Source organism: Poecilia reticulata, chromosome 6 (assembly GCF_904066995.2).
Source record: "Poecilia reticulata chromosome 6, P_reticulata-male-v2, whole genome shotgun sequence".
NCBI lineage: Eukaryota > Metazoa > Chordata > Actinopteri > Cyprinodontiformes > Poeciliidae > Poecilia > Poecilia reticulata.
The window spans coordinates 6,098,520-6,119,280 of NC_088835.1; the positions used below are offsets into that span (position 1 = coordinate 6,098,520).

General features: G+C 38.5%; 2 protein-coding genes across 4 annotated transcripts in view; one reads left to right on the forward strand and one right to left on the reverse strand.

Moving 5' to 3' along the window:
* LOC103465716 (transcription factor SOX-6-like) overlaps positions 1-7,244 on the reverse strand; it is a 146,501-nt gene extending 139,257 nt beyond the window's left edge. For all 3 annotated transcript variants that reach the window (XM_008410808.3, XM_008410809.3, XM_008410806.3), the window contains exon 1: positions 6,755-7,244. The gene's annotated coding sequence lies outside the window, so the exon portion shown is untranslated. The remainder of the gene's footprint in view (positions 1-6,754) is intronic.
* Positions 7,245-15,712: 8,468 nt separating this feature from the next.
* On the forward strand, positions 15,713-20,617 carry c6h11orf58 (chromosome 6 C11orf58 homolog). The gene is made up of 6 exons (XM_008410786.3): positions 15,713-15,825; positions 15,909-15,968; positions 18,189-18,272; positions 18,367-18,427; positions 18,529-18,638; positions 20,082-20,617. Exons 2-6 carry the CDS (start codon positions 15,912-15,914, stop codon positions 20,292-20,294), a joined length of 525 nt encoding a protein of 174 aa, XP_008409008.1. The 5' UTR covers positions 15,713-15,825; positions 15,909-15,911; the 3' UTR covers positions 20,295-20,617.
* Positions 20,618-20,761: the final 144 nt, after the last annotated feature.

Genomic DNA, 20,761 nt, shown 5'->3' on the forward strand with positions numbered 1-20,761 from the left:
TCGACAATAGATAATAAATATTGACAAAGTTTTGCACACATTTGTAATGTACACAAAAGCAGTGTGTGGCCAAATCTAGTATTTCTAGACTTAGAAATCTAGATTACCAGTCCTCCACATATTTGTAATTTTCCTCAGCATCATTTTTCTCATTTCTTAAGGGTTTGTAGTTAATCTCATTAATCTTAATTCTCAAAGAATAATTTCTGCCATATTACATCATCTACAAGCATAAGTATAGACAATTATTTAAATGTCCATATTCTGTGCTGTTGCATTGCTATATTTCACGCGACTACATCAGCCATGTGCCAAACAAGGTGCCCTTTAATTCCACATGAGCACCTGGCCCCCAAAATGTCTGTGTACGCCCCTGCCTGTTATTTTTGTCTTACTCTATATTCTCCTCTTAAAAACTCCAACTAAATTCTTAATTCTACATTTCTGCAAACGTCGCTACAACAAAATAATAATAAATTCTATATACAGTAGGAATGCACTGATCAATTTTTTTTCAATTCCTGTATTGATATAAATATTTGAGGTTCAGTATCGGCCGATATTGATCTGATACAGAAAAACAACTGAACTGACAAAACATTTCTTTTTTTTTTTAAACACGGGCATAAATGCACTGAATGGCACATTTATTTGATAACTCTGCACTGTGTGCTGTATTTAAGTTCAACAGACTTAAGTACACTAAGAGCTTCACAAGCTCAGTCAAACATGTAAAAACAACTTTCATTTGTTCAGTCAGTGCAGTTAGGAGTAGAACAGCCAATGAAAAATAAATATTAAAGAAACTGGAACTTAAAAAAAAGGTTTGGTCAAACATGTTAAAAATAAACTGCAACAAAGCTTCTTTCAAATGGTTCAGAAAGGGCAATTAGGAATTCTAAATATAAAAGTTAGAAATAATAAAGCATGACGTCACTCAGAGCGCAAAGCATAGAATTAGACTGACTAGATCTGCCCCTATGGATCGGCCACATCGTCATCGACGATGTCTGATATAGAATGTTTTTTCAATATCTGGACCGATACATATATTAATATCAGATTTATAATATATCTCTAATATATAGCACTGTTTTGATTGTTTTTTTTGTTTTTGTTTTTTTATAAGTTTAATCAAAATGTTTCAGGAGATCCTGTTTGTTTTAAATTTTGCATGGATGGCGTGAAAACCAGCCGATTTTACTCACGGTTCTCAAATTTTGCTGTTAGCTGATGTCAATGCATTTACTGCACACACACACACACACACACACACACACACACACGCACGCACACACACACACACACACACACACACACACACACACACACGCACACTCCTTTACCCAAGGAAGAGAGTGAGTAAGGTCAGAGGTGAAAGACAGACAAACAAGTGTGAGAAAAGCGAGGAACTCCAAAGCGTTTCATTCTTTGGACTCGGACAGTGGGAAGGAGGCAGGTGCTGCAGAAATCAATTCACAACCAAAACACACTAAAATAAAAAGAGAAGAAGTGTGGGGGAAGAGACGGGTTTTGGGGCCTAAATGTGTCTTTTTTTCCCCTCCACCCTGGAAGGAAAATAAGGAATCCTTTCTCAGCTGTGGGACACGGAGCAGCGTGTCCGCGCAGAGGGACGTCACGCGTTCCTCTGTCGACGGAGAAAACACAAAAGATGTGAAAGTCCTCACACACACCTACGATGGCTTTCGTGGTTGGAAAAAAAAAACTGACGGGGGTATCCGCCAGCGCGCTCCGAGCGCTCGTTCTCCGGGGGCCCCCCGAGCCTTCTTCTTCTTCAGCAGCAGCACTGCAATTTGGGTGTGCCGTTGGGGCCGGAGATAAGTATAGGCTGACTAATATGCACTTAGGATCCCGGGGAAGAAATACTTATGGCTAAATGTTTAATTTGTGTTTGTACAACACATGTCCAATTTCAGAGAGGGGTGGGGTGTTTGTCGCGGGGAGGGAGAGTGGTGGGCCCGGTGTCTCTCTCAAAGAGCCCCGACAACAAATAATTAAGGCTCTCCGGATCGGGGCCACAGGCTTAAAGCGATGAAGTTGAATGACATCTTCGGCAAAAAAAAGGAAGAAAAAAACATCTGGAAACGCTTAAACCTGCAACACGGTGCGTCTCTGGATGGAGGGAGGAGAAATAAAACGACTAAAACGACTCATCGAGTCAGGTACCGTCTACATCGCGTCGATACGGGGGGCGGAGGAGGGATGAAGGGCGGTCTCTCACTCTTCGTCCCCGACCGCAACCCGAGAGCTGCTCTGCGTTCCAACGAATCATTCCGGCCAAATGAAATCCGTTCAGAAAAAAAAAAACAAACAAAAAAAGACGACACTTTTTTGTTGGTTTTGTTTTTTCACGCCAGAGCAAATGAATCCCGTTCCTGAACATTTCTGGCCGTTTTAAAGATGGATCCATGTGTGTTTCAAGGCTGTCATAAAGGGAGATCATGAGTCTGAAAATGCAGTGAAAAATCAGACAAATGTTTTTAGAAATGACCTTTTGGTGAAACGAAGGCCTGGAGACTGAGATGTCATCTTCAACTGAGACGGACAGTTTGAAAGGATTTTAATACAAAAAGGAAACTAAGTAAATCATTAAGACCTTAGAAACATTTGAAAATAACAAATCAGTCATTTTAATGTCAAATCTCTTCAAAATGTTTTTTGTTTTTTTTCTATCCGCATTTGAGCATTTGATAACTTATTGAGCTTCACAAGTCCCATATGAATCCCCTTGTGGAAACTTTCTGGATGCATCCCTCTGGTGAAGCAGGAAGACATTTTTTATGATTCATTTATGTTTAGACTGAAAGTGACGTATCTTTGAAAATGAGATATCATTTGGAAATATGGAAAACAAGTTACTTATACTCATATTGAGTTGTATAAACTCAAACGTTTTAACCCTGAAGCCTTAAAAAAAGAAATAAAGTGGATTTTGGTTCTTCAATATGAAATATATCTGCAGTCACATTCAATTAGTTAGACGTTCCCTTTAAAAGCCCTTCAGCAGGTATTAAACATACTTTTTATTAAGATCATACTTCTGTGTATACAAATCGTTTCTTTTAATTGGTTGATGATTTTAAAAGTCATATTTTCATTGACTGTAAATAGAAAATCGTCATAATTAATAATGATAGAGTCTTTCAGACATCCATCTATCTTGAGTTAATCTATATAATGTGCTTCAATTAGTGATAATGTTTCTGGAATAAATTAACTTTTGAGTAATATTTGATTTGATGCAGTCAGTTATTATTTATCAATTGACACAATTGATTGAACGAGATTCTTATTATTAAGTCATAATAAATAAATAAATTTGTACACCAGTGAACTTTTGTGTAAATCATATTTAAAAGTCTCCTATTTATAGATAAAGAAATCCTCCTTATAGGACGGATCTGGCCATCACCTTTTATCATCACGTTTATCATATCGCTCATTACTTATCGTGATCAATTTCTTATAAGATCATTTTTCATTTACCACTTTTGCAATAAATTCAAATTAATAATCTTCAAATCCCCCCAAAACTGTCTGCATTGTTATTTTTTACAATTTTCTCCACCGTTTGCTCAGTGAAAGCATCAATACATATTATTAAATTTAAAAATTATGATTAAATTCAGTGACTGTGTGCAGTTTAATAGTGACACAAATCACTTCTTTGGGTGACACCCCTGTCCTAAAGAAACATATTATTAGTATTTGAGTGTCTATGATTGCTGTTCAGAGAAGTAAAAAAAAATTGTTATCGCTATCACAAGAATACCACAAAATATCATAATAAACCGTTATGTATAAGGTCCCAAACAGCACTGGATTCAGGACAGTAAGGGCCCCCGGCAGGAGCCAGTTTTTCTGCCCTATCTCAGAAAAAAATTATAATAAAAAAAATAATCTTTTACTAATGCAGAGTACAGATGATCAGGTTGGCCTTAGACAACTGTAGGTACAAATTAGTGGACGGTTAGTTTACAATGTTTATATATTAGTTAAAAAATATATCATTTTCAAATATTTGAGTATAGCTTATTAATAAAATGGCATTTTAAATTAATTTTTACAAATTATTAAAAGAAATTAAAAAAAGATCCCATGACTTTAACATGAGGTGCAATGTTTGTAAACACACACACACACAAAATATTTTTGCGTTGCCCCCCAAATACTTGCCGCCCTGGGCTACCGCCCGTCATAAGCCTTTTCTAAAGTCAGGCTCAGGTCACGACTCAGTTCTGGATCGTTTTGTGTTGAACTCCTGCAAAGGCGCTCTGGAGGAGCTGCAGGGGCCCCCCAGCTGGAGGCCCCTGACGTATGTTCAAAAGCCTTTCAATGGACCACACAGGCCTGATCACTTGTTGCTTCCCACAGAGGAGGAAGAAGAGTGGTGGTGGCGCTGGAGGCAGTAAAGGGGCAGATGGGGGTGGTGGTGGGTGGGGGGGCAGCAGGTCTCCCCCCTCGGAACAATGTGCTGAATCGGCAGCCTATATATAAGTCTGCCATTTGGACGCTCTAATGCCACTTTACCTTATGAGGGAAGTTCAGCCTGCAGCACCTGCTGCAAACAAAATGCCATAGGAGAGCGGGCCAGATTGTTTTTCACAGACACTCTCACTCTCCTCCACCCTCCCACTCTCAGTGGGAGGGTGGAGGAGGGTGGGTGTGTATAAATTGTTCTACCAGAGTCCAAACAATTAAACAACTTGTTGGGAATGGTGATTTACTGCGACAGCGAGGGGGCAGGCCTGAACAGGGCAGCAGTAGGGAGGAGGAGGAGGAGGAGGTGGTGGTGAGGGGTGGGGGGGGCAATTACAAGTCTGAAAAGAAGAAGAGAAAAAAAGGGGGGTAGAGGGTGGTTTGATGCGCACGAAATGAAAAGAAAAGAAAGGATGAGCTGGAAGCATTCAGCGGGTAAATCCTGGGAAATGGAGCATTCTCACCCAACTTCCACAAGTGATTAAAACCGCCGGGATGAGGAGTCAGTGACACGGCTGTTCGGACCTGCGTTTTGGGTTTTTTGTTTTTTTTAAAAACTCATTGTTGTCTTTCAGGCGTGAGCTCCCTCTCTCTTGCTCCTTCTCCCTCTTTCGCTCTGTTACTCTGAAAGCTTCTTATCTGCGGGCGGCCAGAGGCTTATCTCGGAGGTGTAGCGCCTCCGAACACGGGGAACACCCTCCAAGTGCCTTTATCGCGCATTTTCCACCACCACGCAGTGCGCCTTGTCCTCCCATACCCCCCCACCCCCCACACCGTCCTGTCCCGTCATCCTTACAGTGAACTCCAGGGGCCAAAGCCTCTTCCTCCTCCTCCTCTTTGTCCTCCTCACGGGAGCCGGGCTGAAAGCCGGACGATCATAGGATTAGAAGCTCAAGTTCAAACTGTCGGATTTCAGCCATGAACACCCATTGTGGGGTTTTTTTGTGGTTTTTTGTTTGTTTGTTTTTTTTTCTGATCACCTCAAGAATTAAAACTGAAAAAAATTTAAACTGAGAGACGATAAAAAACGCGCGGGGTCAAACCTGCGTGACCTCCCGCAAGATGGAAGCCTTCGTTTCGTTTCTCTCTGGGTATTCCAGATGATTTAGAAAGTTTTTATAAAGCAAGGATAAGAATACGTATACATGACATACTGAAATAATTAAGTACAAACACACACTCTAGCTTAAATTCATTCAAGCTGAATTTCACTGTGTCAGTTTCACAGATGTCAGATTTTATATCTTCATAAACCGTTCTTTTTGTGTTTTTACCCCAAACTATAATTGTTTGTTTTTTTTTAGAAATTTTAATTAGTTTCTAAAATGTTAAAATAAGCTGCTGCTGTATAGGGTGTGACGTTTGATTTTTAATGTATCGTTAAGGAGATTTTTCTTGAGTTTTGTGCCCAAAGTGACTAGAATCAGTCTGAGCTTGTGCCAAAAGAAGAAGTCCTAAAAACTAAATTAATGCAAATCTGATCTTTAGTTATTTTTGTAATAACAATAATAATAACAATGACAATAAGTCACAGCAGATGAAATCTTCCCCCCCCCCTGCAACAAATGTGATGGAATTTAGACAGCACAGCAGCGCATTTATTTCTGCTCCTCATAAATAACAAGCAAAAATAAAATAAAATAAAATACATACAATAAAATAAAATGAAAAAACTAAAGGGTTTGTTGGTGTTTGCAGTCGTAGTTAAGGTTGAAAATGAACTCTCCAGCTGCCAACCTTTAATTCGGGCTGCTGTTCGGTTAGTTTCTGCTCATATCTGTGCGGTTTGGATCCTGCTTTTATTATACGATTGTTTCTGTTTTAAGAGTTCGCAGACTGGAATGAAAAGTCACGCAAATGAACAGCCTTCTGTTTTTAATACTAATGTTATTCTTTTTTTAAAAAAGGAGGACGCGTTTTAAAACTGTTAATCATGAGACCTTTTCTTTTACGACGAATTCCTGGCAGAAAAGTTTTAATAGTTGAAGTAAACTGATAAAAACTGCGGTCTCGTGCCTAAAGTGAAACTTTTGAGTCGCTTTGCTTTTCCCCCCCCCCACCATATTTTTTTTCTTATTTTTGTGCAGGGTATTGTTGAAAACAACCTCTGCGTTTTTCAAGCAGCGCCATGCACCCTGAATTTGCAGCTGTCATCGCTGTTTTTATTTATTTCTTCTTCTTCTTTTCTAAAACAAAACCGAGCAGCGGCGGTTCTGAGCAACGGGTCAGGACCGGACAGGACGCCTCTTCTTACCTGGACTCACTTCTTCTTCCACATGCGCCGCGCCGCGCCGCGCACACTCTCGCGAAATGAGAGAGAAGAAACAAAAACAAAACTTCGGAGGACTCGTCAGCGTGGGTTGAAGATGATGATGATGATGATGATGATGACGAACCGGCGGGCAGGAGAAGCAGCAAGTGGCGGGGAGTTCAGTTCGGGCTGCCTTCTGATCCCGGGCGTAAAGTCACCATCTCTGGACTTTTGGTGTAAACTCCCTCCGTTTGCGCTGCGCCGAGGAGGAGAGAAGAGAAGAGAAGAGAAGAAGAGTGCGGTGTCAAGGAGAGTTTCTGCGTCGCTGTCAGGAGTGACGCCCCGCCCCGGGAGCTGCCAGGTTTTTTAATTTACACAGTGACAATAATAATAATAATAATAATAATAATAATAGTAATTTTAAAAAAATAAAGAAGAGTATTTATGGGGTTATTTCCCGTCCGGCACTATGTGGAGGCTTCAGTGAGAGTGCAGGGCACTGTCGGGCAAAGAGGCAGCGGCAGGATAACCCCTCCTCTCCCTCCCACTTTCTCGCTCCCTTCCTTTCTCGCACCCTCTCTCACTTCATCCAGACCTGCCCGTTACTTTCACGGTCTTCCAAGAAATTTACCTGCAACTGCAGACAACAGTGGGAGTCGGTGGTTTTCTCCCGCCTGGACCGCTCTATTATTATTTCTTTACATGTCTTCTTCTTCTTCTAGAGATTCAGCGTGTGGCTGCGTGTAACAAGCCCTACGTGTGTCCATCGTTTTGTCTTAAAGCTCACAAAATAATATATTTATTATTATCATTATTATTTTCTCGAGAATAAAAAAGCTTTTTTAAAAAAAAAAAAATGAAGAAATTACGCCATTATGTTCCGCCTGTTTAATTTACGGAGTAATTGATGTCGAAAACCGTCTCATTACTGATCACTTACAATAAGAACAGAACAGTTTTAAAAATCCAAATCGGGATTCAGTTTAGTCCACAAAAAATAACATAAGTAATAAAAACTCATCATCCCGATTATGTTTGGACACTTGTTGTTTTTCAGTCTGTCACACACAAAAAGAAGCATATAATGAAGATAGGTTGGTGACATGAAAATCGACCAGAAATACGTTTTAAGCGCTGGAACAAAGCTCAGATGAACTTCTCGCGCTGCTGAAATTAAGTTTGAGCGTCCTGTCAGCGGCACGAGCGTCAGCTGCTCCTTAGCTATTAGATTTACTCTGGCGCCACCTTTCGCCAGGTTTTAGTCGTGCAGGGATAAAACATCACATCTTCAACGGTTACTTCAGAAGATGTACTTATTAAGCTTGACAGCTCAAATGAACGTACTGTAGTGAATTTGTGAAATTCCAAGTGCTGAGCTCATTTAGCTTGCCTGATTCGTCACCCCATGTTAAAAAGAAGCTAAATGTTTTAGCTAAAACATTAGTTTCATAAACAAATCATAAACTTGATTATGATTAAAGCATCAAAAATATTTGAAATGGTAAAAGAAAACAAGAAACGATTTAAGATTACAACAAGGTGGTGTGTGAACCGCTTGTTATTTCAAAGTTAAGAAGCTAAACTTGCTAGCACGTTTGACGTTAGCATTAGCCTTACTGTATTATAATTACATCTGCTTAGCCTGCGCAGATAGGGGGAAAATGTTTGCGCTGTTTGTCCTATTAAGACATAAAAACAGGTCAAATGAAGCTCAAGGAGACGTCACTAATCCACGAATCTGATCATTTTGTCATGTTCAACCATGTTAAATAAAGTGCATGATAGTTGAAGACAAAACAATACAGATGTAGCGAGTGAAAAACCTACACTTTTACTGAATGATTTATAAAACCATTTCCAGATCATTCTGTCATCATTTTACAGTCCAGATTGAGCTCTGCAGCGTCTACCAGGTCATCTCTGTAGTCACATGTGGGGAAACTACAAAAAAATAAACTAAGACATAAAAGTTACTTCTAGTGACTTAAGATTCCTTTAAAAAAATAAATGAATAAATGAAATAAAAACTGAACAGTGGGCAATATTTTAGGCAATTGTTGTACACTTCATTTCAACACACTTCTGATCTGGATAAGTGTCTCATCAATTCGATCTGTTCGTTCAAAGTTAGCAACTCTGCACTATCCAGTTTCTCGGAAAATAGTGGCAGTTTCTTGTCCTGCTGCACATAAATAACAGGGGTGTGCCGTACAGTTTCTGTAGCTACTGAAGATGTTGACGCTCCGATCCCGCTGCTGTTAAAGCCGCCAGCTGGCCTTCCAGATCCTTTATTCGCTGCGACATGGCCTGCTTATCGAGCTCATCCCCGGCTCCAGCGCCACTGGATACGTTCATGTTGATGCCTCTTGTCAATAGCGGAAACTCTCACCTTTACAACTTAAACCATACAATAATAAATTAAAAGAAATAAAGGTCATTTCCCATACTTGTTCGGCAAACAACGCCAAATGTTACGACTTTCCCAAGCCGAAGGGTAACAACAGCCAGAATAAAGTTTACCATATTTATTGTTACATAAATAAGGGGATTTCTCGTTAACTTTATCCATTCATTGTCAATCCGATAACATTCGACCCGAATTCAAACACCACTTCAGGCGGACAAACCTGCGTAAAACACTACAGTTGTTCAAACTTATAAGGCACTCGATTCACTGCAGAATGATTTACATGCAATCCAAACTCAAGATCACACTCCAAACAGGATCAAGTCTCAGATATCAGACATTTAAGATTAACAGCAACATGGAAGGTATTCAGGGAAGTGACCCAAAGACATACAAACACAAAATAAATGGAAAATTGTTAACCCGCATTCCCACGACAGGGCATGCAATTCTTGGCAAGCATGCGTTTCTCGGCATAAGGCAGAGGTTCCCAAACTGTGGGGCGCGCCACCTGGGGGGGCGTCGTGCCATTGCAGGGGCGGGAAGCAGTCTGGATGAAAAAGAAAAACAAAAAAACATGAACGCTGGGTTTTTACCTTAGAATGGTCAAGTCTCTGTTATTCCTCTGTCAATTTGATACAGTAGGGGCTTCCACACTTCCCATATCTGTGTCCTCTGTCACTTTTATCAGCAGTTAAAACTGTTTAATCCGTTGTTAACATGTGGTAATCTGTTTTTCCGAGCCGCCTTTAAACGCAACATGAGCGCTACTACGCTGGGTTTACACCTGTGCGGCAGTGAAGGAGACCTGCTGCTGCTGTGCAGAGCTGCACATGTGTGTTATAATCATGGCAGCAAACCAGCAAAACGCAAATAACTTTTCACAGTTTTCCCCCCAAACTAACAGACTGTTTAGTAAATCTGTTTGATGCAGATAAAGTTAGCTAAAAGATGACTAGCTAGCTAATATCAATACATCACCTCAAGCTTGTTAACAAGTAGCTTATAGGCTAAGTTGTTGTCTATGTTCAGCTACATAGATTCATTTTGCCCCCCCAAAAAGTCACCCCCCCCACCCCCCCCTCAAAAACACATAGTTCAACCACACAGCTATTTGGGGGGGCAGAAAATGATTGGAAACCACTGGGGGGGCGCAGGACAAAAAGTTCGGGAACCACTGACATAAGGTAAGGTCATCTTATTTATATAGCACATTTTCAGCAACAAGGCAATTCAAAGTGCTTTACATGAGTTAAAAGGAAATACAAACAAAATAACAACTCATTAAAAAATAACAACTCAAGAGGAAAGAAAACTAATCTAACGTTCTAAAGTATGTAAACTAAGTGCTCCTTTTCTGTTCAGGTTGCTAAGTATCTAAATCCATTTCTAAATAGTGAGTACTCTACAGTTTCTGATAAAATAAGCTAAAGAGTGACTGATCTAATTCCTTTTCTGGGTTAAAGTGAGTACTCCACAATTCTAAGTTTGTTCTAAATCATTTTCTGGGTTAAAAGTAATATAAACTAAGCAGTGACTGTTCCTGTTAAGTATTTCTGGATTCCAAGTTTGTAGTTGGGTCATTGACGTGTAAGGATTTCCACCAAGCTAAATTAAAAATGTCAAAAATATTTATATCCATTGCAATTACTAGAATATTTGAAATGTTGTGCATACAGAAATCATAATTTCACATTCAAATTAGACCTTTTCAGGGGTTTTTCATCAATATGATTTGGCTGTGGTCTTAAAAAATGTCATGTGGTGCGACCATGATTTATCTAAAAATAAGGTATTTTCCATGATGTACTTTAGTAAAAGTACATCAACAAGTTATAAAACAACTTATAACTTGTTTTTATAAGTTTCCATTTATTTAAGGTGTTTAGAAACAAAGTTTTTACATTTCTTTTTATTTTTCTGGCAATTATGACAGTTTCCAACCCAAAAAAACCTGTCAAATTCCATTTGTAATTGATTTGACCACTATTTTTCTTCACCATTTCATCAAAATGTGTTAAAATAATAAATAAGTACCAGTCACTTAAGGATACTGTATTAGTGGTTAATATTTATGCTCCAGATACTAGATATTCTATTTTGAATTCAATAAATTAGTTTTTTTAATCGGTCGCACCACATGATTTATACAATAAATGTAGGCCAGGAAACAGGTCAAAATCATTTTAATACATGAAAATAGAATTACATTCAGTTACAGTATATTACAAAAATAACAACACAAACAGAACACACCAATTTAATTTGCCTAAAAATTAATGCAGTAATCAACTTTGTACTAAACATTTCAAACATATCCCTCATAAAATCAGAATGTACGGGAGATTGCTTTAATTTCAGAATTGTATTTAAAAAACTGAAAAGACATTTTCAATCTCCCAAATATAAGTACATTAATGAAAATATAATAATTCAGTTTAAGTTTAACCTTTTTAAACAGAACCATGTATGATAAGTAATGGTTTCAAAACGGAAAAATGTAATGAACTTAAAAACCATTATGTTACTCCTGGGTAGAGACGCTCCGATTAAGTTTTTTTCTGCCAATTCTGATCACCCATGAGGGCTGATCACTGCCGATCACCAATACTGATCACGTGGATTGACTGTTAATTTTTTGCTTTAGGTATAAATGACGCCATGTGATCTGGCAAAATGGTCCATTTTGCCAGATCAATCGGACCGATGGGACGATCGGTGGCCGATTGATCAGCACACCTCTACTCCTGGGTACTTAAATGCCCAAGTGAACAAAGTAAAATGCTTATTTTCAAGCAGTTTTTAGAACCAGGCATTTGTGAACTTTGCCCAGTCCTGGCTGTTCAACTTGGAACTCTATGAGGTTTTGCTGGTTCAGGTTCTGATGAGCATCTGACCATGTGACCAAGTTCTTGTCATTAGACTGTCGCATGGTGCCGACTTGGACTTCTCTCACATCCAGAAGTACCTGGGTCACATATGGTACTTCATCATAGCTCAGTTTGATGACAATGGGGTCTAGTAAAATAGATCAAAAGAATAAATGACAAAATACATGATATAACTATTGCTGTAATGTTACATGTTCCATTGTATTTTTATCATGCAATACAATACAAAACAATAATAAAACTGTAAAAAAAACCTATTCTGGAAATAATAATACAAAGTATTGCTTTTTGAATTTGAGTCTTGAAATCAAAAATAAAAGCACAGAAACTCCTTTTCAAACACATAAATGTATCATTACAACGGTCGCACCAAATGATATTTTCATTATCGGTCATTATCAACAGGCAAATAATTTGCCTCCTTAAAAAAACAACCTAGCTTCAAACACAAGGCAAATATAACATTTATAATCAAAACAGAAAATAGTAGGTATATTTAAATATTAATAGTTTTTTTTGGTGGTCGCACCACATGACACCCAAATATGGTAACTACATACCTACTGCTAAAAGTGACACTTTTTCTGAAATTTAAGAAAAATAAACAAACCTGTTTGCTGTATCCAGGGATTCTTGGCAGACTGTTGGATGATTCAACCTCCTGTTTTTGACTGGATTTCAAAATTTGAGTCCAAAAATGGGAATTTCTTGTTGGTCGCACCACATGATATTTTGTTAAATGACATTTTCGGACAAAGTTTGTTTAAATGTTATAATGGAATTATAACTAAAAATGCTTTGAAAATTTGTACAGGATGAAGAAAAGACTTTGAAAATCATACCAAACAGGAAAGTTTTAGTTTGTTGTTAACAAACTAAAACAAAAAAAAGAGGAAAGGATTAGGGCAAATGGCAACATTAGGGCAAATGGCAACATTAGGGCAAATGGCAACATTCAGACAAAACAATGGGCAAAACAAAGACATGAGTGAAGGTGGTGACGTCAAAGGGCTATATGACAAAATGGATCTACAGATAAAAATTGATATTTTTTGGATATCAGTCATTTCAAATGTTAAAAAATACATGGGTATGTTTTAAAATGATTAGCAGCATTAATGTCATATATGACTTTTTTTTCGACTGATCCCCTAAAAATGTACCTACTTTATTATCCATTTAATTTCACACATAAATATGGCACATAATTTAGAAAATGTGCTATGACTGAAGGATTTACAATTACTAATTTGTGTAAACAGTGTCCTGTAGTGGCAACAATAGCACACTGCGCAATAGTCCAGCTGGGAAATAGGGGGAGGAAGCTCTGAATGTATGACAGACACCTGTTTTAAACACAAGTGTATACAATGTTTGGGGGGAGGGGGGAAATTAACAACTGAGGGAAGGTGGGGGGTCGATTTTGATTTTGAAAAAAAAAAAAAAAACATGTCGCCAACCCAATCTATTTTAATCTATTGTTAAAAATATATACTTACATTTGGGTAAGATGCAAAACCTCATGCTTTGCTAAAGAAACTTATCAATTTGGAATGAAAACCAACAAAATCTCATTCAGTGACACAGAGCATTTCAGAGTTAGCAGCTTCATTTGTGGATTTGAAAATAAAATGCGCATTATTGGAGATCAGCTGTCCTCCTCACCACATCGCAGCATTCCTCCCACCACGCATTTTCTTTTGTCTCAGAAAAACAACTCACGTTAAGCACAGCACGTGGCTCCTGGAGGCGGGGAGCTATAATCCCCCCCCACCGCCAGGAGGCAGCACCCTGCTACAGAGCCGAGTCGGGCAGGTGGAAGCGCGGTCACTCCGAAACAGAGCCGAGCCGAGCTGCTGAAGTAGAGCCGGTGGAAAAGGAGCATGATCCGACAGCAATAAACATGCAAACATTTTCCACACTAAGAACAGAACATTGAGTCCATTATTCTAACAGCTACAGTCAGTCTAAGTAACCAGAGTAGCCATTTGGGGAAAAAAGTAACACAAACACTTTGCATTCTCCCGGTGGCTTTTCATTAGCTTAGCTTGCCAAGCTATCAAAACCGCCTCGTTCTCTTTCCCCCAGCACACAAATTACAAATCTGATCGGTAACAATTGTTTTCTGTGGCCTACTTTGATCAACTATAACGTACTGTTCTGTACTACTGTATTGAGCTACAGCCACGCTGCTAGCCAGCAAAGTGAAAACCAAACAACATGCAGATGGTTTACAAATAACTTTTCATACAGCACAATAATCTTGTGGAAAGATTCCCGACATATATATTTAGATCACTTACCTAATCGGTGCGCCTCTAAAGATTTGTCTTACGTTCTTGTGACTGAATAGTTAAAAGAAGCTACGCAGCAATCGTGATCTCCTTAAAATGATCTTGTTTGGCTTCTTATTGGTTGAAATTCTAAAGACCGCTCTTATTATTGCCCAATCATATTTAATTATTGTCTTTTGATATATTGCATCATTTCTGGTGATGACAAAAAAAAAGTCCTCTGTCTCGGACCGAAAGAAAGACAATTTATGATGTATTTGAATTTGGTTCAAATACAGTAACTGTCAGACTGCAGTGACTGACTCACTATGAATCCCAGCACTAAGGCTTGCATTTTAGTTTATGTATGATTATTATCATCAGTTCAAAACTTTTTGCCTAATTAAGGTGTTATTTTTTCATGTACATTATTAAAAGTATAACTTGAAACAACAAATTTAGTAAATTTTTATCCCTTTAAATCACATTTTAAAAAATAATAATGTAAGTTCTTTTTTTTACTTCAACACATAAATGTTGGAACAAACGGTACAGACCTTTTGCTACTTTTGGAAATAACTACCTTTTCAGTCACGAATAGGCTAAATATATTTAAACCTGCGTTTATAAATAGAGAGTATATAGAAGAATTATCTGTTTAGAGATTGAACTACATTAAATATCTGGGGTTTTACATATCAGGATATAAAACTGTAATGTTATCTATTCTGCTAACCTCAAGGGTAAAGAGCACCGCAGATTCAACAACCACAAGTTGCATTAGACAACAGGATGAAGACAAAATGGAAAACCTGTGTGTAAAAAACTAATTACACCCTTGCTAAATAAACAAGATTTAATTAGAAAAGTAGCGGTAAGGTTCTGCTGAACTTAATGTACTAATTAGCTCGGATGACCAGCTCTATAGTAGCAGAGGTTTGGTTTTGCGCCTTCATAAGGTGAAACAGTGAATCAGGAAAGAGTGACGCACAGTCTAGCACCTGCTTTGGACAGGTTGCATATTATGTTCTTGATGAAGAAAAAAAGGTCCCAGCACTGACCCCTATAGGACGCCACAAGCAATGTTCATAAATAGAGAAGAGTAATAATTCGACTTCACAAACTGTTAACTAAACAAACAAGTAATACAAAAATATAACTGCAAAATACACAGCCAGATAAAGAATAAACCAGTCTCTGTAAGAATTGTATTACAATTATTGTAACTTTATATAATTTTCTCTGGGTTTCTCAGATTATAAGAGCACGCGCAGCATGTCTAAAGTCTTCGTCACGGTTGTCCAGGGTTCATTTCTGCTCTGTATGTTTTTTCCTACTCACATTTTAACAAGAGGTTATGTTATTAAAGCAGTGGTCCAAAACTCGTTGAATTGTTTTACGTGTAATTTCCAGCTTTGATGTTGAAGCAACACGTCTCCCCATGAAGCAAAGCAACCTTTTTTTTAAAACGTAGAAGAAGACGGCACAGGAAGTGTCGTCAGGGTGAGTACGAATTGTTGACAACTCCAGCTAGCTCCTGTTTGTGTGGAATAAAATCCCTATTTCCAATTTAACTCAAATTTCAGTGAATGATGACTTCTCCAGAGGACAAACATGGGACAAAACGACCCGCATCTCCCTCGGAAGTGAGTAAAACACAAAAAGCTGCTGTTATAACTTACAAAATAGGAAATAAAATCACGTTAAATGGCTAGCATCGTCTTAGCAAGCTAGCAGCAAACATCAGCGCTCACGAGCTTTACAGTGAAAACGTGAACACGCCGCGGTCCCAAAATAAAGTTCACTGGAATTTTCTGTATATTTTTAAACCTTTTGGCATACTTTGAACATCACACTGCGAGATAAAAATAGCTGAAGAGTCTACAGTGTAGGAGTTGAGATCCATTTACTGGCCGGTAGATAAAGTTTTGTCGGTAGATGAGATCTTTTGTCTGGACGGGACGTGCGACTGTTTGCTCAAAGTGCTGCTGCTCATTCAAACCAAAGCTCCCCTCCCTACAATATTTTATAATTTGATGTTTTTAACCAATTTCTATGTGTTTTTGATTCAAATGTGACCTCACGACAAACCTGTTCAGTATGTATTTAAAATAAATACAACGTAATTCAGATCAGATCCAGATGTTATGGCGGAATTCACGAATCAGTTTAATCTTTTCACCTTGTCTCACCATTTTCAACCTTTATGTCAGCTCTATGCTGCAGTATTAAGATAGAGCTAAATACTGTTATATTAGATATAGCTAAATATTCCACTGTGGAAATGTATTTGGACTTTCTTCTCAATTTTTTAAGTGTTTTGTTTTAGCCTTTTAAAGTGTTTCATAACATTTATAATATACGAAACTAAATATGATTGCATTCATTTAAGAAGTCGAGTTTCTCAAGCAAGATTGCTGCCCAATCAGGATCAGGAATTTATATAGAACCTGCCTGGCAGCATGAAGTTGGCTGACAGAGCTCAAAAGGAAACACAGGAAACTCATAAAATTTTAAAAACAGATGTGAACCAAAGTCCTTGACGACCATCAGTCTGGAAAGTTTAGTAGATTACATTTTAGTAGATTGAGAGAACAAAACGGAGGTGAACGTTCCCAGGAGTGGCCGGTCTGCCAAAGTAACTGCAGAGCGCATCGACTCATCCAGGATGTCACAAAAGAACCAAACATCTAAAGCACTTCATGCTTCAGTTAAACTCAGTGGTTGTGATTCATCAGAGAGAAAGAGACTGGACATAAATGGCCTCCATGGTTGAGTTCAAAGACCAAATCCCCTGCTGACCAAAGGGAGCGGAAACATCTCGACTCTAGAGACATTATGTGGACTGACCAGACAAAAGCCAAACTCTTAGAAAGGTGTTTCCTGTTGCAGCTGGTGAAAACCTAACAGCATATTAGAGAAAGAGTCGCATACCGACAGCCAACCATGGTGATGTTCAACCATGAGTTCATCTCCAGGTTTTGGAGACATCTGTCTGGTCAAAGGCCAGATGGAAAATTCTCCAATGTGTCTTAAATAAATAAAAGTGTTGTGAATAAAAGTCCTCCACAGTGGAATAGAAGACAGTTACTGCAAACGCATGATGGACGTTGTTACGCCAAGGATGGCATGACTGGTTGTTAGATTTAGGGGAAGTTGGTTTGGATGCTTTTTTTTTTTTTTTTTAAGTAAATTAAATCACGACTTAACTGCCTTTTATATTTACCCCGAGTCATAATTGTCTGATATTACAATTTCTTTGATAAAATACCTATGGGGTGACATTGTAAAGTTGCAGTCAAAAATTAACAGCATTAATTTGGGTTGCTTAGCCAGCCATCAAAGAAAAAAACATGTTTTATAGTTACTTTTTCACCATGTTATTCATTCATAAATGTCAGTTTCAAACTTAATATTTAGTTAGTAAGCTAAATGTTTAACTTGGAACTATTTAGTTGGTAAGTTAAATATCTAGCTTGCTAACAGTTAGCAAGGTAAATATTTAGTTTGAATTTGGCATCAAATTAAATATTTAACTTGCTAATTTTCTTTAGCTTAAAACTGACATTTATAAATAACATGGTGAAAATATAAGTTTTTCTCTTATGAAAAACCCCCAAATTATTATTAAAGTTTGACTTAACTTTACACCGCATACATGCCAGGTCACGACTGAACGTTTTAGTCGTTGGTTCTCAAATGAAAAGCTGTGGCTAAAGAGTACTTACGGTCAAAGTGGACAACAAAAACGGCAATTTTTATTTATTTTTTGACAAAGACACTCAAAACTCCCTGATTCCTGAATGAACCTAAGATGACCTTTTGAAGCTGAAAATGAACGTCAGTGAACCGTCTTCTCTTGGCAGGACGGGTCCACCCAGTGGGCGTCTGCAGATCTGGGAAGCGACGAAAGGAAACAAAAGTTCCTACGGTTAATGGGCGCCTCTAAGGTCCGTACGCTCCAGTTTGTGTCAGTCAGATAAAGTTAAAGCAGACAGATAAAATAAAATGATTGGTTGTTTTTTGCTTCTTTTTTTCCCCCAGAAAGAACACACCGGTCGCCTCGTCATCGGTGACCACAAGTCCACATCCCACTTCCGTAGCGGTGAGCTTCTTTGTTGCTTTGCCAAAGTGCAACGGCTTCCTGTTTGATTGATCCCTGCTTGGATCCGATCTGTAGCGATCCGGTGTGCGTCTCCTCTGTAGGGCAGGAAGATAAGCGGATGAACGACGAGCTGGAGATGCAGTACCAGCAGAGCATGGACGGAAAACTGTCGGGCAGGGACCGGAGGCACTGCGGTCTGGGTTTCAGCGAGGTGGGGGCTCGCCATGGCTGACATTGTCCAGGAAGATATAATAAACATGTTGATAAATAGTCGTGTATGACCAGGTGTTGCATAACCATCACTCACACCGACATTACACTTTAAACAACAAAAAATGGCAGATTTTGCTGCCACTTCAGTCTCATTGTGATGAAGTAACAAAACACTGTAGCTAGAGTAGCACAAATGTGACAACGCTGTGACGCTGCGGTATAGTGATGTGACATTACAAACGAGCCGATTCTTCTGAACGGCTCTGTACTATGAACAGAGTCTCACTGAGAACTGTTCTTTGTTTTTGTAATGCTCTGCACACACTGCAGTAGCTATTATTCCATTTTATTAAAAATATATATTTACTTAATCATCGAATAAGCCTCCAAATGAAGATTAGTGGTGTTGCGGTGTGGGTGGGCTTGTGTTACGCTGCAACTGTTGATAATCTTTAAACATAAAAATGGATGCTCTCAGACGGAAAAGGCCTCTGAGCTTCACAGAGTGTCATCAGCAGGTTGAAACAGGTGCAGAGGGTTATTTGGTGCGAAACAGCAGTGTCTTTAATTTTGTAACACAAAATAACTCAATTAGAAGTATCGCTACATAGTGGTACTTCTAACCATCTTAGCAACGGTTATTGCTGTTATGCTCTGAACACGGCAACAGCGTCATTAGTAAAAGTAATTTATAATGGAAACAATACTAATACGGAACTCAGTGTGGTAATTGATACATAAAGGAACCCAATAACATAACATAGGTATGTTATTAACATCAACAGCTTGCCTTCATCACTAAATAACTCAAAAGTATTGCTACACAGTGGTTATACACATCTGTGTTAGCAACATTTATCTCCTAGCAATGTGATCTTTATCATTGGTGGAGCGATACTGACCCCTATTGGCAACTATGTCAAACTGTGGTGATGAATAATATACTCCCTTTTTTTATGACAAAAAAATATGTAATCTTTCTGATCTAACCCCACAGCAAGTAAATGACACAAAAACATGAAGAAATATTAATTTACATTGAATGTTATGTTAATGTGGCCATGTGCTACACCTGCTCTCAACTTTTGTAGAAGCACTTAGTTCTACATACATGTACAATCTTGTGTTTTCATTACTGCTAATGTTTTTGTTTGTGTATTAACGTCATATGATACCTCAGTCAATATATTGAAATGTTTCAGTTCATACCTGTCTGTGTGGGCTTCATTTTCACATTTTTGTCATTTATGTTCCTCCTCATCTTCCTGTATTTTTACATGTTCGCTGGGTGGGGATAGGTCTGTCAGGCCTGCACTTTTCTTTATGAACCTGTTCTACGTGGGTGATGGAAAATTATATTGAAGGTCAAGGAGAGTCATGAATTTCTTTCTAACTACTTGTGGGAACCCTGAAAGACCTTTCTTTGTTTTCCTCTGGTCAGCCACAGCCAGAGCCGGTCATCTCCCCGCCTGCAGACACTCAGACAGAAGCTGCCAAACCAGAGGAGTCGTCCAGTGAAAACCAACACACAGAAGCTCAGGAGGAAGATTCCAGCCCAGAGGAGAAATCACCAGAACAGGAGGATTCCGGTTCGGACGACCAGTCCAAGGAAAAGAAACAAAACTACAAAATGGCCTTCGTAAAATCATTGTAGGAGGGGAGAGGAGCTAGCTTTTTTATTCTCACATTGGGACAGTTTGATGCTTTTCGTTTCACTTTAGGACATCGCTCATTTCTCATTTGTACCGTCTGATGGGATGCATCCTGGTGTGCATGTGCTGAAAGAATCTAGTCTTAAGGCTTCAAAAATGTTTTTTATTTTTGTTTTTTTGATGTTGTAGTGTAAGATAATGCTATGACTGGCAAATGAACCTGTTTTTATTTCACTTGAACATTTTAACTGTCCTGCTGTCTGCCTTGAAATGTGCTGGACGAAACAAGATTATTTGCCATTAAATGTGATTTGTGTAGATACGACTTTTGTAGTTTTCCGTTATTTGGAGGCGTTTGATCATTTTAAAACAGCTGCTGTAACAGGAAGCTGTTGGGTGTTTTTGAACACAAACACATATGTGCAATATTTATCTAATTTTGATTTTATATGTGATCTACACAGTTGGT